Consider the following 11,140-nt stretch of genomic DNA (forward strand, 5'->3'; position numbering starts at 1 on the left):
AGAGGACTGCAGGTTTTAGATAGAAGACCTCCAAGGCTCCTTCCAATTCTGTTATTCTGTTATTTATTTATTTATTTATTTAGATTTATGGCCAAATAAAGTCTGGTAGAGTTCGGAATACTCCATCTTAAAATTTTAAAGTTGGTGTCCACCTAAGTCAATAATGCAAAGCTAGATGATCAAATTTTGATCTCAAAGAGAGCAGAATTTTACTTTCTAAAAGCTACCATGATTGCTGTAGTGTTGACAACATGATTATAGAAAACTTAACTTAAATGTTAAGTGGCCAAGTAAATAAACAAAGCTCCCTTGTATCATTAGGATAGAAAGATATGGGTAAAAAACCCAAACATTCCAGAAAGGGAGCTTTTAGAAAAACTCAGGAACGTTTCCCTTTCTTCTCTAAACCAACGCAGATGTTCCCTAGGTCAGGGATCAGCAACCTTAAATACTCAAAGAGCCACAAAGGTCTTAACCGGAAGCCCCCCTTTCAATTCTGGAGCCGACCGAAAGTCCGGTTTCCCCACCATAGAGTCTCCTCCTAGCGCGGTGTCCTTTTTCCTCTACCCGTCCTAACCGAAAGCCCTATCAATTGTGGAGCTGACCAGAAAACCCGCCCCTTGCCATAGAGTCTCCTTTTGGCGCACCCTGCTTCCCCCTCCCCCAAACCGGAAGCTCCTCTCAAAATTGTGGTGCCGACTGGCAACAGGGAGCCACAGCAGAGGGATGAAAGAGCCACATGCGGCTCCAGAGCCGCAGTTTGCTGAGCCCTGCCCTAGGTGAACTACATAGTTATTCTAGAAGTTAGTCCTCTGAACTAGAAGCAGTTAGTGGTGTTCCAGATATGGAAGACCTCATTTGGACTGCTACAAAATGTTTCATGTAGCCGAATATGGATAGCTAGAGTGCCTCTTCCAAAGCTTGTGCCTCTATGTGTATTCAACTGAATCTGCAACCAGAAATGGACCAACTGTTATACTTCTGAAGAGTAGCAGCCAAGGAGGTCTGCTATGTAAATAGTTACCAGGGCAAATGAACCAGTGGGACATTTTATAACATATCTTCAGGTCCAATGGAGGACAATGAGAACGTTTCTCATGGTCCTGAAAGACTTGGTGGCCTTTCTAAGTGGACCTTAGGAAAACAAATGCCAAGGAAGATGCATTCCCCTGAAAATTAGATGAGAAGAGCCACACTGTTTTAGAGGACAAAACTGAATCTGAGATCAACAACCCATCATGAGGTCTTCTTGTACAATATTGAAACTGGATAGTATTAAGCAAAGTTTAGCCGGTGTGTGTGTGTGTGTGTGTGTGTGTGTCCCTCTCAGGTTTTACGTCTGCTGGGGTCAGCAAACACACCATTTGGGGAAATCCAGACTGCATGGAGAACAAACTATGTGGGCGATGGGAGAATTTCATGTGAATTTCATGGTTCTACAAATCATTGCATTGTGCGCTTTTTTAGCACACAAAAAAAGTCAATTGAACACCTTCTAGATTGCAGAAATCCAGAGGGCCTCCAGGGCAGGGGAAAAAAGGTTAGTTTGCACAAACTCTTTGCTGCCATCCAGAGGACACCTGGAGTAGTGAAGCTCATAAAAACAGGTCATCTAGCCAGGGAGTTGGGTCAAACCTTGTTGAGCTGTGGATTCCTGGTGATATCATAGCCCCTCTTCTTAATCCCCGTGGCTTTGGTGGCTGAAGGCGGGCACTCTCCGGAAGAAGAGCAGGACCTGTTGGGGGCCAAACTGCCAACTTGGAGCCCAGGCGTGACCCCCAGCAGTCGAAAGAGGCTGAAACGGCCTCTGCTTGTCAAGGACTTCAGCATCATGGATGGTCCTGCTTTGGAGGAGATCCGGCACCTGCACGGTTTGGGAAGACAAGGGAAGAGAGGAGAGCCAAAGTCAGAGAGAGGTGGGATGGGATGGGGAGGGGGTGTCTCATCAACGCGAGAAGAGGCTCAAAGGAAGGGGGGAGAGGGTCATCTGCAAAGCAGCCCGCCCTACCAGAACCTAAAAGCCCAGTCAAAGCAAAAGAAGAGCTGGATCTTACTTCCGTTCCTAAGAGCTTTTCCTTAGCCGGATCGTCAAGAGCGCGCCCAGCACAGGCAGCCCGGAGGGAGGCGATCTGGGGAAAGCGAAAGGAAACCCCAGGAAGCAGATCGGCCGCCGATCTTGGCAACCCGAAGACTGGCATTGGCAGCCGGAGGGCGCCTCCTCCTCCTCCCTCCGCCGTCCACAATCCCCGCCTTCTTCTTCTCCCCCCCCCCCTCCGCCCCCCAGCGTCGCTCTTCGGGAACCGGCGATCGGGTCACAAGGACGGCGGGATCTACCTTGGAGCTGCGGGAGGGAGAGATGAACCCGAGCTTGGAAAACATTGGGGGGGGGGGAAGGGGAAGAGAGATCTAGTTTCCTCCGGATCGCAACATCTGCAAAAGGACCACGGATGATCAGCCGGGCCTTGCCTTGGAAGGAGATGGAGGAGTCTGGGGTCCGCGGGCCTGTGGTTGGACAGCAGCCCCCCCAGTTTGGACTTTGGGGGTGGGGGGGGAAGCAAGGTGAAGGGAAGGGCTGCTCGACCGGATCTGGAGCACCCTCGGTTTGTTCTTCATCCTGTTAAGGACGGTTTGGGAGTTGCAGAGTCTGTGCTCAGAAAATGGGAGGTGGGTTGTTTTTTTTTGCCTTGAGGTTTAGGTTTAGGTTTTATTGGGATTTATATGCCGCCCTTTTCCCTGAGGGGACTCAGGGCGGCTTACAACCACAGGGGAGGGGAAGTGCAAGGTCAAAACAAACACTTTGTGAACAAAAGAAAAATAATAAAACACAACTTTCATTCAGCAATCAAACACTCGGGCGGGTAATTAGAAGCCTATCCCGTCAAGGCAACTTGAGGTCGTCAAGGCAACTTGAGGATGCTGCCAGTTTAACCTGGGGCCCCAGGTGCTAGGGGGGAATGAAGGGAAGTGGCAGCAGATTGATTGATTGATTGGAAGTAGGTCAGAAGTAGCAGGAATAGCATGCTTATTTAGTTATTTGTTGATTAGAAGTAGGCCAAGATAACATGAGAAATAGTATGATTTATTAGAAAGAGGCCAGAAGTAGCACAATTATCTATCTATCTATCTGTCTGCCTGTCTACCTGTCTTATATCTATCTATCTATCTATCTATCTATCTATCTATCTATCTATCTATCTATCTTATATCTATCTCTTCTATCTATCTATCTATCTATCTATCATCTATCTATCATCTATCTCTTATATCTATCTATCTATCTATATCTATCTATCTCTATCTCTTATATCTATCTATCTATCTATCTATCTAATATCTATATCTATCTATTTATCTATCTATCATCTATCTCTTATATCTATCTATCTATCTTATATCTATCTATCTCTATCTCTTATATCTATCTATCTATCTATCTATCTATCTATCTATCTATATGTATCTATCTATCTATCATCTATCATATCTATCTATCTCTATCTCTTATATCTATCTATCTATCTATCTATCTATCTATCTTATATCTATCTCTTCTATCTATCTATCTATCTATCATCTATCTCTTATATCTATCTATCTATCTATCTATCTATCTTATATCTGTCTATCTCTTATATCTATCTATCTATATGTATCTATCATCTATCATATCTATCTATCTCTATCTCTTATATCTATCTATCTATCTATCTATCTATCTATCTATCTATCTATCTATCTATCTATCTAATGTATATCTATCCATCTATCCATCCATTCATCATCTATCTTTATTATCATCTCTCTTTATCCGTCTAGCTGTGTGCCTACCTGCCTACCAACTTACCTGTCTCTCTGTCTCTCTCTCTGTCTCTCTGTGTTTGTGTGCCTATCTACTTACCTGACTACCTATCTGCCTTATTTATCTGATCTCTCTGTCTCTCTCTCTTTCTCTGTCTCTCTCCCTGTCTCTCTCCATATGAAGATAGTAAGAGAAAATCTGCAGGTTTTCGTACTCTGCTAGAAAATCCAAATGGCATTTTGTAGAGCAAGTCACAGGGCTATCGCTCTTGTGTTCCCTCCAGGAAACGAGTTAGACAGGTGCAAGAGTTAATCTGACCTCTTGTACAGCTCCATTGTCTTCTGGTGGAACAGTTTAGCTCTTCCCTCCATCTGATTTGAGGAAAGGAGGAGAATGGATGAAAAAAGATTTGGATTTGAATGTAGGGACCTCTACAGAGTGGGTTAGAAAACTAATGAGATGGTAGACACAAATATTATGGTTGAACTCTTCCTTGTTCCTTTTGTTGGCATGCACAAAAAGGATGGGCATTTGGGGCACTATACCCACTAACTTTACGATTTTGAGCAAGCACCCTTGTGGGAATGTCAATTTACAGTTGGAGTGAGTTTCAGTCTATATTTGACTAAATATGTTGATGGAGATTCTCGGTCATCCAGGTTATGGTTCTCCCAAAGGTGATTTTTCAAGAGGCAACTGGAGTTTCTTATTTTTCTTTGAAGACGTTTCTTGCTTCTCATCCAAGAAGCTTCTTCAGCTCTGATATGTATGGTGAACGCTTCCAATTTTTGTGTTCTGATCTTGACCCCAAGTATCAAGCAAATACCTCTAGCCCTGAGTGGGTGGAATTCCTGTGAAGGATTTTAGGACTTTGGTTTCTATCTCTTCCACGTAGAGATTGGCCACAATGGGGGACACAGGTGAACCCATGACGCAGCTGTGTTTTTGACAGAGCTGAAGAAGATTCTTGGATGAGAGCAAGAAACGCCTTCAAAGAAAAACAAGAAAGTCCAGTTGCCTCTTGAAAAAGCATCTTTATGACTTGACTGGATACCAGCATATCTCTGTTCAAAAGAGTGGTATTGATCCATATATTATTTGCATCCTCCAAAATGGCGGTGGTTAAAATGCCCGGAATTCCTCTCAGGAAGCTTTCTGAGAATTCTGCAAATAATCATTTCAAAAAGGAGAAACTCGCTGCAGAATTTGTCTTCTAGTTGATATCTGAGTAGTTAAGTCTCTCATTACTACCATGGTAGGCTTCCTACATAGTGTACATTTGTTAACTTGGTGCCAAAGAGTTCATGTATTTCTTCTGATTGGTTGGGTGGCCTGTAATATACACCTATGGCAATGTCACTCTTTTTCCCACTTTTATATTGACCCATATACATTCTGGAGGGGTTTTTATCTTTAATCGTGTGCATTTTTGTAGATATGTAATGATCTCTTGCATATACAATACAATACAGTAGCAGAGTTGGAAGGGACCTTGGAGGTCTTCTAGTCCAACCCCCTGCCTAGGCGGGAAACCTTATACCGTTTCAGACAGAAGGCTATCCAATATCTTCTTAAAGACTTCCAGTGTTGGGGCTTTCACAACTTCTGGAGGCAAGCTCTTCCACTGATTAATTGTTCTAACTGTCTGGAAATTTCCCCTCAGTTCTAACTTGCTTTTCTCCTTGATTAGTTTCCAACCATTGCGTCTTGTTCCACACTCAGATGCTTTGGAGAATAGTTTGACTCCCTCTTCTTTGTGGCAACCCCTGAGATATTGGAACACTGCTATCATGTCTCCCCTAGTATAATGCAACTCCACCTCCTCTTTTTGTAGATCGGTTCCTTTTGAACAATTTTTATCCATCCATCAGTACATTCCAGTCATGGGTTTCATCCCATTAATAAATGCTGTGTTTTTTGCTCAATAAGACTCACCTGACCATAAGACGCACTCCTGTTTTCGGCCCCCCCCCGCATGTCCCATTTTCAGCCTGAAATAAAATGGGATGTATGGAGACCAAAAACAGCCTGTGGATGGTTAGGGCTTTGGCAATATATTCATTCCATAAGATGCACAGACATTTCCACTCACTGTTAGGAGACAAAAAAGTGTGTCTTTTTTTCTTAAAACAAAGGGTTCTTTTATTTTTTGTTGCAAATTATAAATTCTTTTATAAATGAAGTGTTGGCCGGGCTTTCCCCTTTAACATCTTCTCATTATACATAGTTCATTTTACATCATATTTCCATTTTTAGCCATGTTATTTCATTTCCATATCCTCTATCTTAATTTTAATTTCTCCTTACTACATAAACAGTATCATCCTTGCCCCCAAAGTTAACCAAATGTATCATTTCCCTTCCATCTGTTGTTTCTATTTTGCTATAGGTAGCACATATCCTCAAAATCATTTTAATATAATAAGCATTTCCCTCAGTTATCCACAATTAATAATATTAATATAGTTCCCTCACATCCTAATTAGCTACATACCATTAACAATATTAGCCCATTTCACTTTTGGAGACAAAAAAAGTGTGTCTTGTGGAGCAAAAAATATGGTAGATAGTGAATAAAATTCACTTTTATTGCTGTCATCCATAAGCAGAACTCCTTTCTAACTGGTCAGGAGGGGGAAAAAAACTCCATTGTCCACAACAACAAACTGGCTTTGTAAAATTTGGCAGGAGAAAAAATTCATGGCAGTCAGGAATCTTACTCCTAGGTTTACGTGTCAGATTCTTACTGAAAGCAAATCATTATCCTAAAAGAAAGAAAGAAAGAAAGAAAGAAAGAAAGAAAGAAAGAAAGAAAGAAAGAAAGAAAGAAAAGCCAGCACACTTGTGTAAATCGTTGGAAACTGCATGCTTCATTTGAAACAGATCTCTGATGTTTATTAGTCAAGATAAGAGAGATGAAGCAGCAACTGATCTAAAAAAACAGGCTGGCAGATGTCCAAGGTCATCCAATCAAACCAAGTCCAGGACAGGCTTCTGAGAATGAATGAAATCTAAAGCCTCTTATGTCTCTCTCTCTCTCTCTGCCTGAGAGTTATGGGTTATCATCATCTCGGCCAAGCTAAAATTAGGAGGACAAAAATGTTCTTAGAGGCGTCAGAGTTATTAACTCATCCTGTGTTTGTGAGATACTGGAGCTGCAGCCAAATGATACACAGTTGTAAAGAAAATGATGAAAAATTGCACACGGTACAGAGTTTTTAAATTCTGGGGGTAGGCTCTGACTTACATTACTTTAATAATGTGGTACCTTGCTCAACAGTAGTAACTGTGAGAGGGATCTTGGAGTCCTAGTGGACAACCATTTAAATAGGAGCCAGCTGTGTGCAGCAGCTGCCAAAAAAGCCAACATAGTTCTAGGCTGCATCAACAGAGGGACAGAATCAAGATCACGTGAAGGGTTAATACCAATTTATAATGCCTTGGTAAGAACACACTTGGAATACTGCATTCAGTTTTGGTTGCTACGATATAGAAAAGATGTGGAGACTCTAGAAAGAGTGCAGAGAAGAGCAACCAAGAGGATTAGGGAACCGGAGGCTAAAACATATGAGGAATGGTTGCAGGAACTGAGAATGTCTACTTTAATGAAAAGAAGGAATAGGGGAGACATGATAGTAGTCTTCCAATATCTCAGGGGTTGCCACAAAGAAGAGGCAGTCAAATTATTCTCCAAAGCCCCTGAGGGCAGGACAAGAAGCAATGGGTGGAAACTAAGCAAGGAGAGAAGCAACTTAGAACTAAGAAGGAATTTCCCGACAGTTAGAACAATTAATCAGTGGAACATCTTGCCTCCAGAAGTTGTGAATGGTCCAACAGTGGAAGTTTTTAAGAAGAAGTTGGATAACCATTTTTCTGAAGTGGTGTAGGGTTTCCTGCCTAAGCAGGGGGTTGGACTAGAAGACCTCCAAGTCCCTTCCAGATCTGTTATTATATTATATTATATTATTTTAATAAGCTGAATAAAAGCCAAAGCTGAATAAAAAGATAGCAATAGCAGTAGACTTATATACCGCTTCATAGGCCCTTCAGGCCTCTCTAAGCGGTTTACAGAGAGTCAGCATATTGCCCCCAACAATCTGGGTCCTCATTTTACCCGCCTCGGAAGGATGGAAGGCTGAGTCAACCCTGAGCCGGTGAGATTTGAACCGCTGACCTGCTGATCTAGCAGTAGCCTGCAGTGCTGCATTTAACCACTGCGCCACCTTGGCTTTAGATTTAACACCAGGATATTTCTTTACAATTTTAGAAGTCATTTATTAAATCGGAAAAGTAATATTAATTATAGTTCATGCCTCTTTTTGAACATTGGTTAATATTGCGTTGCACACTGTATAAACCGAGTAGCTATGTAATTAAATTATAGTTGTGCAAAAAATGATTTGCTTTCAGCAAGAAGCTTAACTTATTATGGATTTTAAATGCCTATAAAGCGAGAGAGAGAGAAATACATATGAAAGTATTTGAAAACGGGGGAGAAAAAAGGAAAATAAATTAACACTAGAAAACCAGGAGAAAAAATAGGGAGGCAGAAGTCTGCAAATCTCAAGTTGTTGTGTCTGTTCTGCTTGGTTTCCACCTTCTCTAAGCAAGCAGAATATTCAGTACTCTAATTGTCCAGAGATTTTTTTTCCCTCCCAAAGGGTTTTAGCTGTTCACACATATTTTAAGCCTTTGGTTGCTTCAGACTATTAGAATACAAAATAACCTTTCAGGTATCAGGAACTGTCATTCCAGGAAGATATCCATAAAGCAAGTTCCAGAGAATTGCAGGAGATGTGTCCAAGGACATCATTCCAAACTAGAAATAGATGTTTACATAAAAGGTGCTCCCGTAATTTCATAACTGCATCACTGAACCCCTTAATCCAGTGTTTCTCAACCTTAGGAACTCCGTGGGAAAAATGGTCTTCCACAAAACTTTTTAAAAAAACATTTTATTTATACATTTTCTTTAATAAACATAAAAACTCAATATTTACATGAGCAGTGTGTTGTCTGGGTACAGTTAATTTTTGAAAAATAATAACAGTAATGATAATATTCATAGCATTAATAATAATCACATAATAATGCTAATATTTGCTGATCCATCCTAATAAACCTTCATTGCATGGTTAATCATTCTCTTAAACTTTTCAGATTCTAATTTCTGTTTATAACCATTTGTAAAACGAATCCCATGTTAAAAAATATTCTGTTTCTTCTTCCTCCTTTATTTTGAGTGTTAGTCTATCCATCTCTGTGCATTCCAATATTTTTTTTATTACACTTTCATCTGTAGGGATCTCTTCACTTTTCCACTGTTCTAATGCAAAAACAATTCTTGCTGCTGTTAATATATGTAAAATTAAATATGTATTCCCTTTATTCAGTGGTGGAATTCTTTTTTTTATTACCAGTTCTGTGGGCATGTCTTCGTGGGATGTGATGGGCGTGCCTTGGTGGGTGTGGCTGGCGAAGGATACTGCAAAATCTCCATTCCCACCCCATTCCAGGGAATGATACTGCAAAATCTCCATTCCCAACCAGTGGTGGGATTCAGCCAGTTCGCACCTATTCGGGAGAACCGGTTGTTAATTTTCTAAGCAGTTCAGAGAACCGATTGTTGGAAGAAATCTCCTTTTATTTTTTCCCACTTTACAGGAATAATCCTGTAAGGAAGGCAGGAAGGGAACATTCTGGTGTTGTTTCTAGCCTCATCTTTATTGCCCTGCTTACAGAAACTGCCTCTCCGGTTAACCCTCATTACACTGTAACAGATAAGGTGAAGTGTCCATCGACCTGAGTGATATTGAGTTAGCCACGCCCACCCGGTCACATGACCACCGAGCCCTGCCTACCTAGCTGCTCGTTAGGGCAAAGAACCGGTTGTTAAATTACTTGAATCCCCCCACTGTTCCCACCCTACTCTGGAGCCAGACAGAGGCGGCTTTTGCCGGTTCTCTGAACTACTCAAAATTTCCGCTACCAGTTTTCCAAACTCAAAATTTCCGCTACCGTTTCTCCAGAACCTGCTGGATTTCACCTCTGCCCTTATTGTACTTTTCTGGTAAAATACCCAACAAAAATATCTCTGGTTTTAAATCTATATGTTGCTTTGCCATTTTTTGCTAACCATGTATGTACTTTTGTCCAGTTTTTTTTTGCCATGTCCATCTGGTATCAAAAAGACTGGGGACTGTTGGCATAGCGTTTTCCGCTCAAGCAGGGGGTTGACTAGAAGACCTCCAAGGTCCCTTCCAAGTCTTATTACTCTTTATCCTGGTATAAATGACCTTGTCCCTCTTTTGCATCTGAAGAAGACTTCGCCAGCATCTACAAAACTTCTGGTGGGATGAAAATCCCCAAGGGCTATGTTAACATCTCGGCCCACTGCCCATTAACGCTGGCCAATCTTATAATTTATCACTGTCGCAAGGCATTATCTAATTAGTCCTTCAGCAGAACAAAGAAAGCATTCATGCCACTGAGGCTCCCTGGGGTTGTGTTTGTGAAGATGGTGTGTATTTCTGACCCCAAGACCATAACAAATTCTGCAGGAGGTGATGGATTACGGTGTAACCAAAGCCTTCCGAATCCCTCACAGTTTTAATGCTCTTTTCAGCCCAAGTCTGTACAAAGGGCAGCTTATTTTCCCCACTTCCATTCAACCGTAGGTTTTCTTGCCCCCCCCCAAAAATAGTTCTTTCTATTTACAAATGATCATCGTGCACACACACACACACACAGACACAGAGAGAGAAAGAGAAAGAAAGGAAGAAAGAAAAAAAGAAAGAAAATGTGTGAGAGAGAGACGAAAGAAAAAAAGGAAAAAGGGACAGAGACACAAAAGGAAGGAGAGAGAGAGAGAGAACACATGGCCGGCAAGCCACTCCCACCAGGTCACATGGCTGGCAAGCCACTCCCACAAAGGAGGCCACACCCACAGAGTAGGTTCGAAAATTTTTTGAAACCCACCACTGATCTGGATCCTTCTTAGTTTGAGAAAATGCCGGTGGAGTGAGTGATGAAGGTGTTGAGTTAGGATTGCTGACACCAGGCTCAAGTCTATTCTTCAGCACAGAAATTCTCTTGAGGGACTCTCATCCCAATTCAGTTGTGTCTTCAGCCCAACCTACCTCAGAAGGTTGTTGTTATTGCGGTGCGATTATAGTGCTTTATGTATATATATATATATATTTAAAAAACCCAATTTTTATTTATTTTTGAACAAAGACAAACAAGCATAAAAATAAAAAAGCCATCTTCCATTACAAATTGTAGAAAGTGTGTCAGTTGGTTACAGTATTTCCATGCATCTCTTCCATAGTCACCACTTGC

The 11,140-nt window shown here is 41.5% G+C and overlaps 1 protein-coding gene across 1 annotated transcript in view; it reads right to left on the reverse strand.

The window, feature by feature from the left end:
• ME3 (malic enzyme 3) overlaps positions 1–2,184 on the reverse strand; it is a 122,500-nt gene extending 120,316 nt beyond the window's left edge. Inside the window, exons 1-2 of the mRNA XM_032219197.1 lie at positions 2,055–2,184; positions 1,636–1,864 (exon numbers count right to left, since the gene is read on the reverse strand). Coding sequence (XP_032075088.1) covers positions 1,636–1,833 — 198 coding nt within the window. The 5' untranslated portion in view covers positions 1,834–1,864; positions 2,055–2,184. The remainder of the gene's footprint in view (positions 1–1,635; positions 1,865–2,054) is intronic.
• Between the last annotated feature and the right edge of the window lie 8,956 nt (positions 2,185–11,140).

This window comes from Thamnophis elegans, chromosome 6 (genome assembly GCF_009769535.1).
Source record: "Thamnophis elegans isolate rThaEle1 chromosome 6, rThaEle1.pri, whole genome shotgun sequence".
Classification (NCBI taxonomy): domain Eukaryota; kingdom Metazoa; phylum Chordata; class Lepidosauria; order Squamata; family Colubridae; genus Thamnophis; species Thamnophis elegans.